The sequence below is a fragment of the Bos indicus x Bos taurus genome, chromosome 11 (genome assembly GCF_003369695.1).
Source record: "Bos indicus x Bos taurus breed Angus x Brahman F1 hybrid chromosome 11, Bos_hybrid_MaternalHap_v2.0, whole genome shotgun sequence".
Classification (NCBI taxonomy): domain Eukaryota; kingdom Metazoa; phylum Chordata; class Mammalia; order Artiodactyla; family Bovidae; genus Bos; species Bos indicus x Bos taurus.
Window position 1 is genome coordinate 92,188,102 of NC_040086.1, and position 17,919 is coordinate 92,206,020.

A 17,919-nucleotide genomic window follows, 5' to 3' on the forward strand; every position below is an offset into this window, starting at 1 on the left:
GGAACATGTTTCTAGGAGCTGAGAATACCAAAGTCTTCCTTTCAAGTAGCTTGATTACATAGGAGAGATGAAATGTACAATTATGATACAAGGCAGAAAGTGCTAGGCATCCAACAGAAGTACAAACAAAACCAAAAATAAGTTTAGAGTTAGAAGAGATGAATTCCAGCCAGTGGGGAAAAACAGAGAAGGCATGAATGAAGGACTGAAAGCATGTTTCTTAAGCTCTCACTGTATATCAGGCCCTTTACTAGGAAAACTGTTATTAGTATCTGGGTTCATCTTGGGCATTAATCTCAGCCATCTCCCCTGTGAAGCAAGTGATCATCTGGTCCAGGCAGTAGGCTGCCCCTTGGTCCCATAGGGGCCTCTCTTCCCCTGCAGAGCACTGATCAAGCATTGTGCAGTTGTTTAGCTGAGTCCGTCACTAGACTGTGAGCCTTGTCAAGGACAAGGACTGCATCTACCTTGATCACTGTTGTGTCTGTAGTATTGCATCCAATAGAGTAGACTCAGCAAGGTGCCTGGCATTTAGCAGGTGTTCTATAAATATTTGTTGGAATAAAGGAAGGAAGGAAAGCAGAGGCTTAGGAAAGTCTCCAAGATGGTACATCTAGGATATGATGAAGTGAGACTAAATTCTTGTTTCCTCAGGTGCATATGTTTTCCCAGTTTCCTACTTGGGGTGCAGTGGGCAGGGGTGGGCTGGTTGTGGGGAATGGAGAAGACCTGGAATCAGCTCCCAGAAAGCCTGGTCCCTGTCTCTGCTTCACAGTGCTTGCTGTGTGGCTTTGAGCACATTGTTCCCCTCTCTGGGCCTCCAGAAGGGGACTTCCATGGGCAGCATGAACTCCGGGACGGCCCCTACTTGAGAGCGAGGGAGAACAAATAGACCAACTTTTGCATTCCCTTCAACACACAGCCCCTCTTACTTCTGAGTTCTAAGGGGAACCTTTTTGTTTCTGAACAGAATAGTGCAGGGACAGTTACATCGGGGGACCCTGAGGTGTTGGCTCTCCTGCACCCCTACCTCTGACCCTCCAGTTGCCATGAGGGTTCAGTGACTTCTTTTTGTCCTTACAGGATGGAGGGTGACGCCGAATACATCCTCCCAACTGAAACAAAATACATTGGGGAAATGAAGGACGGCATGTTTCATGGCCAAGGAACCTTGTACTTCCCCAATGGGAGCCGATTTGATGCGGTTTGGGAGAAAGGGTTGGTTGTAAAGGTAATCAGGTGGGGAGGGGAAAGCCTCAGATGGGAAGAGCCCCCAACAGGCACCCTGCCCTCTCCTCTGCTGCCCTCCTCTCCTGCCTCTTGATCTCCAGGGCTCTGGAACCTTCTCCCTACCTATCCAGAAGGCCCCTGGAGAAGCCATAATGAGTCTGAATCCTCTTATGCCACCAACTGTGTGACCTTGGGCCCATGACCTACCCTTTCTGAGACTCCTGTTTCTTATCTGTACACTGAGTACAGTAGTTGCATTAGTATGATATTGCTGCTGTAACAAATTACTGTCAACCCAGTGCCTTCAAACGACAGAAACTTCTGATCTTTTAGTTCTGGACATCAGAAGTCTAAAACAGGTCAGCAGTGCTGCATTCCTTCTGGAGGCTATGTGGGAGGATCCGCTTCCTTGACTTTTCCAGCTCATGGAAGCTGCATGCATTCCTTGGCTCATGGCCATGCATCCCTCTGATCTTCACTTCCGTCATCACATCTCCTCTCCCTCTGCTTTTGTCATCGTCTCGTCTTCTTTCCCTCTGGCCCTCTTGCTTCCCTCTTAAGAGAACCCGTATGATTACACTGGACCGTATAGATAATCCAGGATAATCTCCCCACTCCAGGATCCTTAACTTAATCCCACCTGCAGAGTCTCTTTTGCCATGTAAGGTTAACATTCATAGGCTCAACAATTAGATGTGGACATCTTCGGGGGATTGCAAGTCTGCCGGCCACAAGAGTACGAGGCATCTCCTTAGGATGGTTATGAGAATAAATGAGGCCGTGTGTGTGAGTACTCTACTCAGTACCTGGCACACAGTAGGCACTCAGTAAGTCCTAACTCCACCATTACAATCAGATGACTTATCAGTCATCTAAGTCAAGAGTTCTTAGCCTGGGATTTGTGGGCCAGAGATAGAATTCAGGATGTCAGTGAAATCTCCTGATTTATATACAAAAGCTTCTGTGCATATGGAACTCAAATTTCCCGAGAGAAAGAATCTATAACTTTCATGGGTTTCATTATGGGTAGGTACAGGGGCTGGCTCATAACCTAAAAAAAGGTTAAGAAACACTCCTTGCTTTTCAGCTTGGAGAATCTAAGCCCCAGGAAAGGGATGTGACTTACCCAAGGTCACCCTGTGAATTAATAGTATTGGAATTTCCACCCATGTTTCCTGATGCCCAGGCCAATGCAATGTGTACATCCTGAGGCTTCCTTTAGCACTAAGGCAGCAAAAGACGAATGTACATGTTTGGACAAAGAGCTGTGACTGAGGGCCCTGACCTTTCTAGCCATGATAACAATAAAAGAATAACAGTAACATGTATTGAGTGTTTGTTATATGCCAGCCCAAGGCTAAATGCTCTTCATGAACTGTCTCACTGAATTTCATTGAATCAGTTCTATTAAACATACAGCATGATTTTCCAACTGAATGCGGGAGGAAACCGAGGGCCACCAAGGGTAGGTCATCTGCCCAAGGTCACACAGTGAGCCAGACACACAACTCAGGACTTACAATCATGCCTCCCAGTCACCACAGCTGTAGCAGCTGTGATAGTGATCACTTCAATGAAAACACTACCCCTTCCATTGAGTTCCATCCTTCTTGGCAAGTGGGCTGTGGCTTCCTCAGACCCACGTGTGTGCACCTCATCTTCCAGGGCACGTACACCTTCTCAGACGGCCTGCAGTATGACACTGAGAACTGGCATTACTGTGACAGCTACGATCGGAGGTTTTACACCGAGATCTGCTACGGCTTGAAGCCTGCAGGTACCCAAGCATCCTCACTTCCCTTCACACTCAGATGGAAAGGGAGATGAAAGATGGATCTAAAGAAGTGAGTTGGGTCCCTTTGAAGTAACCCACCCAAAGGAGAGGAGAGAGGAGCAGGACCGCAGGATTCGACCAAGGTCTAGAACCAGAAAGACCAGTCCTCAAATCTCAGATCCCCTGTACCAGCCAGGGACCAAGGGCAGGGCACTCACCTCTCTGAGCCTGTTTCTCCCCCTGCAATATGGGACAATAGCTTCATTTACCTTACAAGTCTTAGAAATAAGATCACACGTGTAAAGTGTTTACAGCAGTGTCTTGCATGCACAGTAGGCGCGTGGTACACCTCAGCTGCCGTTATTCATCAGATCAGCTGCAACACACATGGGGCATCCCTGATGGACCGTGTGCTCTGTGTATCGAGGGCTGGGTGAGGCTTTCTGTCATCTCTGTCACAATGAATCTCCAGATGACCCTGCCATGTCAGCTTCCTAGTCCCATGTCACAGAGGAAGAAGCTGAGGCCATGGAGCTCAAGCATGTTTCGAGTGGCAGAGCTCGCATGGGAGCCCATGTCTTCCTCTCTGAGGTCCCTACATCACATTGCCTCCCTGGAAAAATCAAGTTCCATCACAGAGGGGGACAATGGGGCCTAGAGTCTGTATCCAGAGAGTGGCAGCTTCAGGGGCTCCTCTGTGTTTCTGAGACTCGTGTGAGGTCAGCTGAACCTCAAGAGGCAAGATTTAGGCACAGCCCAGACAAATAATATGGGGAAGTGACCTGTAAACTGTAAAAAAAAAAAAAAAAATCCTGACTTAGAGGTAGTATGGTGGCATTGACAGAGCAGAGAGCTGGAAGGTCGGGGTTGGAGTCCCTGCATTCCCCTCAATAGCTGGATGAGCCTAGGGAGCTCAACTCCCCAAGGACAGAAAGCACTTGGGGTTGGGGTCCAGATGCCCTGAGCACAGACCCTGGCTTTGTGACCAGGTGAGCCGCCTCCTCTCGCTTGGTTCCCTGACACCTCACCCTCCCACTTTCTTCCTATCCCATCTCCTTGCCAGCTCCCCCCCCCAACCCCAATTATTAATTCTGGGGTTTACCACGGCTCTCTGGCTTAGGCCCTCTTCTGTTTTTGTTCTGTATCTTCTCTCTACAAGTTGATTCACATCTAAGCCTTCATTTGTTGTTGTTGTTCAGTCGCTCAGTCGTGTCCGACTCTTCGTGACCCCATGGACCATAGCACGCCAGGCCTCCCTGTCCCTCACTGTCTCCCTGAGTTTGCTCAGACTCGTGTCCACTGAGTTGGTGATGCCATCCAGCCATCCCATCCTCTGTTGTCCTCTTCTCCTTTTGCCTTCATTTAGTTGAAATCAAAATCCATGAGCCTCAGATTCCTGCATCCCGTTTCCCCAACACCTCCACAGGGTCATCTCTCAACTTGTCTGCACTGAGTTCATTACCCTGCCCACCAGCCCACTGACCCCCAGGGCTGCTGCCCTGGAGACCATCACTCCCACCCTACCCCAACCCCTACATAAGCCTCATCCTGACTCCTCCTTCCTCCGTAAGTGTGCAGTCCATTACCTGGTCCTGTGGATTCTGCCTCTAAATATATCCATTCATTTGTTTATTAAACAGATATTTACTGAGCATCTCCATGGGCCAAGCTGAGCTTCTTCAGCCTCTTTTGTTGTTATTGTTCAGTTGCTAAGTCGTGTCTGACTCTTTGCAACCCCATGGACTGCAAAGAGTTACATCAGGCTTCCCTGTCCACCACCAACTCCCAGAGTTTGCTCAAACTCATGTCCATTGAGCTGGTGATGCCACCCAAGCATCTCATCCTCTGTCGCCCCCTTCTCCTGCCCTCAATCTTTCCCAGCATCAGGGTCTTTTCCAGTGAGTCGGCTGTTCACATCAGGTGGTCATCCTATCCCTTCTGCACTATTCCAGACCCTCACCCTCTCCCCTTCTTTATCTGAACTCTTGAGATCCACACTGGACCCCCTCTGGGCCATTCTCCCCTCTGTGCTCACCTCCATCTCTGAAAACTGTGGATCTGACTGCCACCAGCCCCCCACCCCCACACAGCCCCTAGTGCCTCCTCACTACCGTGAAGGTGAGGCTCCACGCTAGTAAAACGACCAGTGTTCTCCAGCTCCCGTGAGGTCCCCAGCCTCACCCCTTGCTCGCTGCCCTTCCCGGATGTTCTCTCTGCTCCCTCACCATGCTTGCTCTCTGTTCCTCAAAGAGACCATGCTCTTTCCTGCCAGTCCCCCTCCTGCCTGGAATGCTCTAACCCTCTCACTTCACCTGGATAATTCCTTCCCATCCTTCAGGTCTGAGCTTAATGCCCCTTTCTTGGGGCTCTTCCTTGAATTCCCAGACCAGGTAAGGTGTCCCCATGACAAATCACTTAGCAGCCATGATCCCCTCCCCGAGCTCTGTCACAAGGGTCTGTCTTCCTGGGCTGGCTGTGAGCTCTTGGAGGGCAAAGGCTCTGTGTCACCAGTGTCCGAGCACATTGTCTGGCACATAGTAGGTGTTCAATGAAGAGTTATTATCAGACAGGAGTAATAGTACTGACATCGCAGTGGGAGGTGATGGGGTGCACTTCGGGTACGTACAGCAATGACCTTCACAGACGTTTCCTGAGCGCACGCCCTGTGGCAGCCACCGGCTGGATCCTGGGGGAACGAGAGCTATGAGGACACAGTCTGTGCTTTCAGAGAGCTGCCAGTCTGATGCCACTGAAGAACCTTGGAAATGATTCCTCGTGGGGTAGTGATGACTTGGTCACAGGCTCTTCACCCCAGCTGAAACCTGTAGGCCAAGAGCTCCTGGCCTTGGGCCCTCAGCACTCACACAGCACAGGTTTTGCTAAACCAGGCCTCTGTCTCGAGGCGGTGCACAGATTTCCTGCAGCCTCACCTTCTCCTTCAGGGACCCACTGAAGTACCCACTCCCTTCCCAAGTCACTCTGCACACCCCTCTGAAGACCCCCCCTTCTAAGCCTCGGGGGCAGGCTTTGTTGGAGGTGGGGAGGGTTAAGGCTACCCTTCCCTTCTCTGGGCATCTGTGAGATGGCCTTTGGCAGGAGGCTTCAGGGAGAGAATGGCTGTGAAGTGCTCAGCGTGGAATGTAACCCTCAACCCATAGTGTCCCGGCTCATCATGGTTAACCAACCTCAGAGCACAGCTCTGGGCGGGACCCTGAGCCGTGAGCATGGTGCTGTGCTCAAAGCATCCCCCTCAGTCCAGAGGACAAGGAATTACAGAGACCACAAATAAGAGGAAACCAGGAAGTTCCTTCTTCCAACCTTATCCCCTTTTCTCAGGCTTCAGCTTCTAAGAGAGATGACACACAGGAGTCATGACCTTAAAGGTGCACTGACTCTTCTTTTCCTCCTGGTAGTTCCAGTGTCCCCAGTCCTGGGAGACAGTGCCCCAGGTCCTCTTATCCCCTGATGTTAGCAGCTTAATTTATAGGGCTAGAGTTTTATATATAGTAGTGTGTATATATAGTAATATATACACACACACACACATACACACGTATATATCAATCACAGTCTCCTAATTCATCCCACTCCCTGATATCCTTTCAAGGTATCTCTCAACTCACCAATATGGACCCACCTAGAAAGATCCCTCCAGGCTGTTACGACTGCGGAGACGGCTTCTATAACCCGAACACGAGGATAGTCAAGGACTATAATTATCGCTTTCTGAGAAATGCAGGTATGTTTATTCCAAACTCTGCGGCATATGTTTTCTCCTCTCTCATCACACATAGGTTTGTGCACATGCGTGCACACACATTCATGCATTTAGTGGGAAAGAAGCTTCTGCTGATGAAAGACCAAACTTGATCGTGTGAGTGTTTCACTCTTTGGAATTCTCATGGCTGACAAGTCTATACCTAGTCATAGAGTGGGGCAGAGGATGTTAGAGGTCTAACTGTGACAGATCATAAGTGTAGCACTGAAAGGATTCAAGTACCCATCTTTACATGTTTCCCTGCAGCTAATGAGTGCCTGCTGTATGCCAGACACTCTGTTAGTCTGGGCACCAAAGCAGGGCAAAACTAGTCACAAACCCCTTCCTCATGGAGCTTCTTGATGTTGTTCAGTTGCCCAGTCATGTCCAACTCTTTGTTTGGCAAATAGCAGACAAGCACTATAAACAGTTAATTGCATCATGGCATAAGCACAATGAATGGGAAAAAGTGGCCCTAGATGAAGGGTAAGAGTAGAAGAGAAGGGGGTGGGGTACCAGAGAGATGGAAGTGATGCTGTGGGAGCACAAAGAAGTGGTACCTAATCCAGAACCAGACATCCTGAGGATTCAAGAAGGAAACAGCCAACTTGAGATCCAAAAAATGATGGGGAGTTGACCCCAAGGTGTGGGAAGAGGGTTTCCAGCCAGAGGAACAGCACAGGTAAAGGCCTGGAAAGTGAGTGATGCCATGTGGTCCAAGAAGCCTGCTCTTCAAGCAGGGGAGTACCTTGGAGGATCCAGAACCTCAGTTTGGTGAGTGAACACAAGCTGATCAAACTGAGAAGGACTGATTTACAGTGACCAAACTTGCAAGAGAGCAGTGTACAAATAAGAATGAGAATATTTTCCTTTAACACCATGATTCCTAACCTTTCTCTTTTCTAGAGTCACAGTTCCACTAGGAATAACAAAATCTATGAACCCTCCCCCTCAAAAAATGCCCACATATGCACACACACAAATATTCATGTGTACACACACACCATTTTGCACATGGTTTTAGGGGTTGATGGTTCCTCTAAATACCCTGGTCAAGAAACTCTACTGTGTACTGTGAAAGAAACTGCCAGGTAGACCAGAAGGCCTGGGTTGGCTGATGAGGGTTTCTACTTCTTGCAGGGAAATTTATTCAGTAATTCAATGAAATGGTTGGATGGCATCACCAACTCAATGGACATGAGTTTAAGAAAACTCTGGGAGATAGTGAAGGATAGGGAAGCCTGGAGTGCTGCAGTCCACGGAGTCGCAAAGAATCGGACATGGCTTAGCAACTGAACAACAACAATTCAATGATGATCGGAAATTTGCTTTGCAGCGCTGAAATAAGTACAAAGGGAATTGTCAGCTGATGTTGTAGCTGAATCCTGGAGCTGAGATACCCCTCACCCACTGGGTGCCCTTGGGGAACATGGCAAATGCCTGCACTACAAGTCCCTGGGACTTTTCTCTATTGACTTCCATCTTCCACGAACAGAGTGCATTATGTGCATGCATGCATGCATGCTCAGTCTTGTCCGACTCTTTGCGACCCCATGGACTGTGGCTCACCAGTCTCCTCTGTTCATGGGATTTTCTAGCAAGAATACCAGAGTGGGTTGCCTTTTCCTCCTCCAGGGGATGAGTGTACTGTGTAGAATGCTAATTCTTCTGGATGTTACTAGGCTCCCCTGAAGTTTCTTGATCAAATAAAATAAGGAGATACTGAGTTAAGTAGAACTCAACAATTGTACTTACTGAAGGGCTTCTCAGGGCCTGTAATATGCCGGTACACTTTGTAGTTGTCCTTCCAGACCCTTATTTCAATTGTAATGAAATACTCTCACTTATGTAATGAATTGCTTACCGTATGTCTCTCCAGCTAGAGGCTAAGATCCCTGAGAGCAGGAACTCTGTCTTCTTGTCTCCACTTGTACGAGTCAGAGTCCAGTCAGAAAACAAAGAATTTAACATCAAAAAATTGATTAAATAAGTACTGGAGAACTAAAAAAGCAAAAGGAAGACATTGGGGTATGAGAAAGTAGTTGCAAGCAGTTACCACCTCAACAGTGGGGGGCAGGGGAAGAGATTGGGTTATTAGAATAGGTTGCTGGATGTGCTCCCCACAGGAAGCTATAATTCAGACCTCTGAGGAGCGGGCACTGCCCAGCGGGGTCTCTGGAAAGAAAGTGATGATGCCGATTCTAGAAGTGTGGGGAGAGCTGGAAATCTGACATGAAAGGCCATTGCTGAGACACTGACCGGAACGGGCAAGCAAAACAGGAAAGAGCATGTTCCCTCCCCCTCTGGCTGCCTCACCGAATCTGACTGGGGACCAGCTAGCAAAGGAGAAATGACCTCCATGTGGTCCCAGTCCCGGCATCGCCAAGCTGGGTGTGGAAAGGTAGGTTTGGAGCTGAGAGCCAGTAGCTTCATAACTGGCACCATCCACTGCTTTTTGTTGCTCAGCATCCCAACACATTGTACTCTGCTGCAAAGATAACACATTTGTGGTTTTTTGTGTGAGAAGTTCCAACCACCCTTCCTATTCATACAAAGAGACTCCCACCTTCTCCTCTAAAAGAGGAGACCTGGAACCCAGTGGACATTGTGTCTGTCTTTGATTGATATTATCCTTTGACAGTCCTGCCTAATCTACAGCCTACACATCACTGCCAAGACTCTTTCTATAAAATATTAAGGAAAAAAGAGGAAAGAAAGAAATTAGTTAATAAAAGCACATACATAGATGAATAAGTGATATAGATAGACATAAACACATAAGCAAGGAAAAAAAGCTGTACCGTTGATACAGTCCTCTTTCCATAACTGGTCATGCATGCATACTAAGTTCGATTCAGTCGTGTCAGATTCTTTGTGACCCTATGGCCTGTAGCCTGCCAGGCTCCTCTGTCCATAACATTCTCCAGGCAAGAATACTGGAGTAGGTTGCCATGCCCGCCTTCAGGGGATCTTCCCAACCCAGGTACCAAACCCGCATCTCATATGTCTCAGGCTTTGGCAGGCGGCTGGGTTCTTTACTACTAGTGTCACCTGGGAAGCTCAACTGGTCATGAGGCTACAGTTAATATTTACAAATTCCTTCTTCCATTATAAATTCCACATTCCATTTGCTTTCCGCCCGCATTTCAGTCAGTCTAGTGTTCTAACTGGTGAAAGTGAAAGTGAAGTCGCTCAGTCATGTCTGACTCTTTGCGACCCCATGGACTGCAGCCTACCAGGCTCCTCCGTCCATGGGATTTTCCAGGCAAGAGTACTGGAGTGGGGTGCCGTTGCCTTCTCCCTGAGCCTGTAGGGCAACCCAAATCTTCATTCTTGAGGTTTCTGAATCCCTACTGGTCCTGCCTTTTTTGCTTGTTTAATTGGTTGGTTTAGTTTTCATTCATTTTTACTATTGGCAGTGGAAGAACTAAGAATTGCCCTAGAGAGCCCCCTTGGGTTCCATACAGCATCCCCTTTCCCCAGCTGTGTAGCAGCAACCCAGCTCCCCCCGCTCCAGCAATTGAGACCTATCACTCCAGCCAGAAATGTATTCCCCTTCTTTGCCTGTTGTTTCCGTGGCATAAGGAGCAAAGCGGCCAGGTGACTGTTCCCACTTCCAATTCAGTTGAATCATCGTTGTATCACTTGGTGAGGCCACTTCTTCTTGAGAACGGAAACTTTGGGATCAATAAGATTGAAAGTTACAGGAAAAAGGAAGCAAAAAAATCTGCTTAAAACCTGGCATACTGCTACAGCCCCAGCACCATGCACAGACCCAGGCACATAGTAGGTGTTCATTAACTGTGTGTGAAACAGGTAAATCAAGGAATGAATGTGTACTGTCAACCTCTACCAGGGAGATATATGTATACCATTTCCCAAAATTGTTCGACTAATTGTAAAATTAGCTGGGAGATGGGGCAGCAGAAATTCTCTAGAAATTCTCTAGAACCAGAGCTCTGGGGCATTGTGTGTTAGCATAATCTTTCTTCGGTTGTGGTACAATACAACCGGTACACAGACTAGTGGAGGAGACAGACCCAGAAACATCTAATCACAGTAGAATGTGATGTGTGCCCTGCAGGAGGGGATGATGGCTGGGGGTGGAAGGGAGGAGTTGATCACCTGGCCCAGATGGAGGGTGTCAGTCAGGGAAAAGGGTCCCAGAAGTGAGGGCTCCTAAAGAATGAGTGGGGGTGTCATAAATAGGACTGTTGGGGAAGGGCATTCCAGGCAGAGGGAACAGCATGGGCAAAGACGCAGAGGCATGAAAATGTGTGATGTGACTGGGAAACAGAAATTGTGGTTCCTGGAGTCCTTTATCCTGGTGTACAGTCCGCCTGCCAATGTAGGAGGCTCGGGTTCGATCCCTAGGTTGGGAAGATTCCCCTGCAGAAGGAAATGGCAATGCACTCCACTATTCTTGCCTGGAAAAATCCCATGGACAGAGGAGCCTGGTAGGCTACAGCCTATGGGGTCACAAGAGTCAGGCATGACTTAGAGACTAAATCACCACCACCCATGGGAAACCTAAAGAAGAGCAGACAGGTGCAGCAGGGTTGGGAAGAGTGTTAAAAACAGAGAGAAGAGCATGTGCAAAGGGTTAGAGATGGGGAGACCGATGCACATCGAGGAGGCTGCAGGTCCTTCAGGAGCATGAGACACCAGTGCGTCAGGCAAAGACGAGCAGTAGAGGAGACCCAAGAGGGCAGGAGGAAAGATCACGGGGGGCTTTTGGGGAGCAGGGAAGTTTAGGGTCAAGCGAAGCAGTCACTGATGTATCCATTAGAAAGAGTTTTCTGGTTACATACAGAAAAGGGGCCAAAAGAGAGGAGATGGGAGATCCTTCCAGCAAGATGGTAGAGAGGGGCATCTCCAGGGCCATGTCTCCAGGGTGGTGGGGTGGAGATTTGGCTTCTGGGTTCTGGCCCCAGCTCCTTGGGTCACCTGCTGGCTGACTCTGGGCCAGTACCTTCCCTCTCTGAGCCCCTTTCTCTTTATCTGTAAAATGAGATGGTTGGGCTGGATAATTTCTAGGGTCCTTCCAACCTTAATAGTCTATGATGGAGGAGAAAGGTAGCCAAGGGGTATTTTGGTCCTGATATTATAGGATGGATCAAGTTTGGAGTATCCTGGAAACCACTAAGAGGGAGTCTCTGTTGGTGGCGAACTGGTCATTACCCTGAACTCACCTCACCCTGCTGGGGACTGTGGTGACCTTCTGCCCATCTTCTGCTTCCGCCCGGGGCCCTTCCTCCCTTGAGTCCAATCTGCCCCTTAAACGGTGCTTCCTGTTGGCATCCTGGAGGCACGGGACTGCTGGCCACGTGGGCCTGTGATGGATGACTGAGGCCATCCCAGAGTAAACACAGCGGCCTGAGCCACTGCTATTCTGAGGCACGTGCCACCTGGGTGGGTCAGAACCCACGGACACTGTTTCCCAGGCGGTCGCAGGCTGGGGGACCAGCAGAAGGGTCGTCTTCCGCCCTCCTTCAGGCAGTTCTGAACTGCCTTACTCCTCCCCCATCTTGGGCTGACTTCCCCACCACTACCACGCAGGCAGAGAGGAAACCCTGGATGGCTAAGCTGCCAACTGCTAGGCTGTGAGCACCCTTGACAGATCCAGGTTTGCTAGCCTTGGGTTTCTCAGTGTGCCTTCTTCTTTTTTTTTTTTTTTAATTTTTGACCATGCCCCATGGCATGTGGGACCCTAGTTCCCTGACCAGGGATTGAACCTACACCCCCTGCATTGGAAAGTGGAATCTTTAAGCACTGGACTACCAGGGAAGTCCCATGAGTGTGTCTTCCTTAACAGGAAAGGACAGTCCCAACTGCTGGATTGAGGTTAGAGTTTAAATCCCACCTCCCACTCATCCAAAAGTCTTTGAGCATTGCAGCGCACCAGGCTTTGGGGAGCACAGCAGGCAAGAATTCTCTCCAACTGTGGCTCTCAAACCTTTGGACCCTGGCTGGCTTCCAGAGTGATTTGCATCATGACCCAGACACACACAAACTCACACTCACATGTATTCTTTGTATGTGAGATGTGCGATATTTTCTGTTCAGTTTTTTAAAAAATGCTGGTTGCTATGCACTAAATTCATTTCACAACCTCCTTAAGGGTCAGGACCATTGTTCCAGGCAGCCTTCCCTGACCAACCCCTCCCTCCACCCTGTCTGGGTGAGATGTCCCTCCTCGGTCCCCTACAAGCCTCACAGCACTCAGCCCACAACAGCAGAAGTATCTCTGTTTGCCCAGCTCCCCCACTAGACAGGGAGCTTCTTTAGGGTGGGAACCATGTGTCGTGTCTGATTCAGCACCATGTCCCCTGTGTCTCACACAGATCCCAGTGCTGCTGCTGCTGCTGCTAAGTTGCTTCAGTCGTGTCCGACTCTGTGCAACCCCATAGACAGCAGCCCACCAGGCTCCCCCTTCCCTGGGATTCTCCCGGCAAGAACACTGGAGTGGGTTGCCAGTTGGAGGTGATTCAGTGTTTGTGAAAGAAAAGCAGACAGTGGGCAGAGGACCTGCCTACAAGCCGCTTAGATTCTTCAAAAGATTATTCGCAATTCAATCCCTGGCACGTATAGACAACATTATTTTGAATAATAAAAACAAGTCATTACAGGGTTTTCCCTGGTGGTCTAGTGGCTAAGGCTTCTCGCTCCCAATGCAGGGGGCCCAGGTACGATCCCTGGTCAGGGAACTAGATCCCACATGCCCCAACTAAGATCTGGAGTAGCCAAATACATACACAAATATTTTAAAAAGCAGGCCATTATATTTTTATGCACTGCCAAGTTTGAAAAGCTTAAAAGCTTAAGCATTAGAGATCTCAAATCAGTGGCTCTCAGGCCTGAGTTTTTGTTTGGCTGGCCCCATGCTTGAAATGGCAATGGCAGCCCACTCCAGTACTCTTGCCTGGAAAATCCCATGGACCGAGGAGCCTGGTAGGCTGAAGTCCATGGGGTTGCTAAGAGTCAGACACGACTGAGCAACTTCACTTTCACTTTTCACTTTCATGCATTGGAGAAGGAAATGGCAACCCACTCCAGTGTTCTTGCCTGGAGAATCTCAGGGACGGGGGAGCCTGGTGGGCTGCCATCTATGGGGTCACGCAGAGTTGGACACGACTGAAGTGACTTAGCATAGCATAGCATATGCTTGAAATTGCACGGGTTTGAGCACAACTGCGGGAATATTAGTTCCCTCACCAGGGATTGAAGGAGAAGGCAATGGCATCCCACTCCAGTACTCTCGCCTGGAAAATCCCATGGACAGAGGAGCCTGGTAGGCTGCGGTCCACGGGGTCACTAGGAGTCGGACACAACTGAGTGACTTCACTTTCACTTTTCCTTTCATGCACTGGAGAAGGAAATGGCAACCCACTCCAGTGTTCTTGCCTGCAGAATCCCAGGGACGGGGGAGCCTGGTGGGCTGCCATCTGTGGGGTCACACAGACTCAGACACGACTGAAGCGACTTAGCAGCACCAGGGATTGAACCCAAGATCACAGCAGCGAAAGTGCCAAGTCCTAACTGCAGGACTGCCAGGGAATCCCCAGCATCTGTCGTTTAAGGTGCCTGCCGTAAAGCCCATGAGCTTTTGAGCCCTGTGTCTCATGGAAACTTCCCATGCATCCAGTGAGCCGGGAATGGGCGTGTCCTGAGATTAGGAATCAAGGTCAGGGAGTGATCAATGATAGACCAGTGATGGTGAAGCTGAGACTCTAACCCACTCCTCTCTTCCTACAAGTCCTGTAGTCTTCTCACTCCACCCTGATGCAGCTTCTGTTGGGACCATAAAGCATAAAAGACAGCAACTCAGTGTAGGCAATATTCCAACCAACACAGCAGACATAAAACAGAGACTGAGATAGGAGCTCCCTACTGCAGGAGGCTTGAGAGCCGGAAGAGCTCAGAGAGATGGTAGAGAAACGCCCAGGACCTGGATCCACGTCTCTGGTTGTCCTCTGGTCCCAGATCCACCACTGGCCAACTGGGTGACCATGCATAGCTTACTTCTTGTCTCCTCTTGGAGCTTCAGCTTCCTCATCTGTAAAATGGGCATTATAGTAGTACTTAATCTGGAATTAGGGTTAGAAAAGATGGGGTTAAGTATGAAAAGTACTTAGCACCCAGCTCAAGACGCCTGTTCAGCAATCGGTAGTTGTGACTGATATCATTCTGCTGATTACTGGCCCAGGCTGTGGGAGAGAGAAGAGAGTGTGCCCAGGGGGTTGCTAAGATTCCTCTAGGTGTTTGAGAGTAGAGAAGGCACTGGGGAGACATGCGATTGGATACTCTAGGTCTTTCTGCCTCCTCGGGGGGTTTTGCTCGGGAAATGAAATCCTGCTGAAACTCTGGGGTCTGCAGACTCTTAGCTATGTTGTTCAGTGCCCCAGTCTACCTTATGCCTTCCTGTCTTTCCCCTCCCCGTGTTCCAGCCAAGCAGACTAGCTGCCCTCCATTGATCAACATGGCTCTATTCTCACTTCATCTGTTCCCCCAGCCGAAAATGCCCTCCCCGCTTTCCTTATCTCTCCATGCTCAGCACACAGCAGAAGGCCATGAAGTCTTTGCCTGCGGCCCTGCAAGAATGGCACGCAGGTTCAGCTGAGCACCCACAGCTCAGGGCCACGAAGCTGGGCAGGAACTCGGGACAAGAAGGTGCCTCACCAGGCCCTCACTTGGCACCTTTCCTGTTTATCTTCTCTGCTTTTCACACCATCCCAAGGGAGAAATTTTTCCAGAGCCACAGTTTGCAATGAAACGATCTGGTGTCAAATAGGTTAATAACTTGCTCCCAGTTACATAGCTGGTGACAGAGTCAAGAGTCAAACCCGACTCTACCCAAACCCTGTCCTTTTCCTCTGCTTGCCAGCTTTGTGTCCTAGCTCATTCTTTTCTTTAATATTAATTTGTTTGGCTGCGGCACTCGGGATCTTCGATCCTCATTGTGGCATGCGGTATCTTTAGCTGTGGCGTGTGGTACCTACTTTGCTGATCAGGGATTGAACCCGGGCCCCTTGCACTGGGAGCGTGAAGTCTTAACCACTGGACCACCAGGGAAGTCCCCATCCTAGCTTATTCTTTACTCAACACCTCTGCTCTCAGACCGTCTGTGTCTCATTCACAGGTGTTCCTGGCACCAGGGGGAACTCAGCGATGCTCTAAATGAATGAAAAGGTCCATTTGATAATCTTGAGACAAAACCACCACAGTCACCAAAGGAGATGCTACCTTTTTTTATAAAGGATCCTTTGCAGACTGTGGGCAGCCCCCCCGACTGCTCACCCAACCCAGGCATTCCTCTCAGGAAGGATGTGCCCAAGTCGTGCTGGCGCCGTGTACGTGTGTCTCTTCATGGAGCCATTGCCTGCCTCGATGTTACTAGCAGGAATCATTTGCAAAATAACTGCACCACTAAGCCTTCCTCCCTCCCCGCAATTAATGATACCCCATGCGCGTGTCTCAGATGAAAGGCACATTATTAATATTCAAAGGAAAAAAACCCTCGTAACCATTTTAACATATACAACTAACAATGAACTAAATTTGCTTTGTGAAAGACAGAGAGTGAGCATCCCAAATTAGTTTATGTGAAAGCTGAAATTCTTCCCCCGAAAGGTCTCAGTACCATCTTCAGAGAATATCCTGATCATCAGAAATGCCGTCAAGATTCCCGCCAACATTATCCCCTTTGTTGTCTGAAATGTCGAATCAAGCACATCTGGCAAATGTCCTAGAGCTCACAAATCTTTCAAACAGCGTATAATTCCCAACAGTTAAAGAGAGAACGCCACTGCTTAATCGTGCTGCTCTTCAAAATAGCACCAACTTTCCTTCAATCAGAAACAATGGCTCGGGCTTCTTAAAAATATCGCATACCAGCGATTATTTGCGGATAGAGCCCCTTTGCGTTTGAACCTGTGGTTTCCAGACAGAATTTAAAATCAAAATCACAAGCCTCGTTGGAATGTACCCCGAGTGAAATGGACAATGGGAAGAAGGGGTGTGAGTGGTGGTCCAGAGAGTGACCTCATGTGGGTGATTCGGAGCCTTTGGGAGGTGGAGGCTGGTTCTACCAGAATGAGGATGGAGAGGATAAAGAGGATGGGAGGGGGTGACTCAGCTGGCCTTGACTGAGCGTTGACCCTGCACCAGACACTCAACTCCAGGAGAGGGTTGTATTCGCATGAACCCTGTTTGACAAATGAGGAAAGTGAGGCTCCATGTGGCTAAAGAATTTCCCCAGGGAATTTGGCAGGAATTGGGATTCACACTTGAGCTCATCTGTCTTCAGAGCTTTGCCTCTTTCTGCTTTGCCTGACCAACTCCAAAACTCTCTGTCCTGAGCATGGAGCTCCCAGAGACTGGTGTTTATCTGTTCCTAACCTAACTTTTCAGAGAAGGCAATGGCACCCCACTCCAGTACTCTTGCATGGAAAAACCAGTGGGTGGAGGAGCCTCGTAGGCTGCAGTCCATGGGGTTGCTAAGAGTCGGACACAGCTGAGCTACTTCACTTTCACTTTTCACTTTCATGCATTGGAGAAGGAAATGGCAACCCACACCAGTATTCTTGCCTGGAGAATCCCAGGGACAGAAGAGACTAATGGGCTGCCGTCTATGGGGTCACATGGAGTCGGACATGACTGAAGTGACTCAGCAGCAGCAGCAACCTAACTTTTGGACTTCCCTGATAGCTCAGTTGGTAAAGAATTTGCCGGCAATGAAGGAGACCCCAGTTCGATTCCTGGGTCTGGAAGATCCACTGGAGAAGGGATAGGTTACCCACTCCATTATTCTTGGGCTTTCCTTGTGGCTCAGCTGGTAAAGAATCTGCCTGCAATCCGGGAGATCTGGGTTTAATCCCTGGGTTGGAAAGATCCCCTGGAGAAGGGAAAAGCTACCCACTCCAGTATTCTGGCCTGGAGAATTCCATGGACTGTATAGTCCATGGGGTTGCAAAGAGTCGGACATGATTGAGCGACTTTCACTTTCAACCTAATTTTTAAAAAGCTGTGTAGTGAGCACCTGGAAGTGAAAGACCACTTGGTCTTCTAAAGTTTCTCCAGTTATCATTTAAACAGTTGAGAACCAGAAACATCCCAGATGTCCAACAGGAGGGAATTCATTAAATAAAAAAACGATATA

General features: G+C 49.0%; 1 protein-coding gene across 4 annotated transcripts in view; it reads left to right on the plus strand.

Annotated features, from left to right (window-relative positions):
- The window catches only part of MORN5 (MORN repeat containing 5), a 34,513-nt gene that overhangs the window by 2,306 nt on the left and 14,288 nt on the right, over positions 1–17,919 (plus strand). Inside the window, exons 2-5 of one of the 4 annotated variants that reach the window (XM_027556180.1) lie at positions 1,084–1,231; positions 2,896–3,007; positions 6,612–6,743; positions 15,901–16,713. In XM_027556180.1, the coding sequence (XP_027411981.1) occupies positions 1,084–1,231; positions 2,896–3,007; positions 6,612–6,743; positions 15,901–15,938 (430 nt within the window). In that variant the 3' untranslated portion in view covers positions 15,939–16,713. Of the gene's footprint in view, positions 1–1,083; positions 1,232–2,895; positions 3,008–6,611; positions 6,744–15,900; positions 16,714–17,919 lie in introns of those variants that run through there. The other 3 variants (XM_027556179.1, XM_027556182.1, XM_027556181.1) reach the window with 3 other exon arrangements.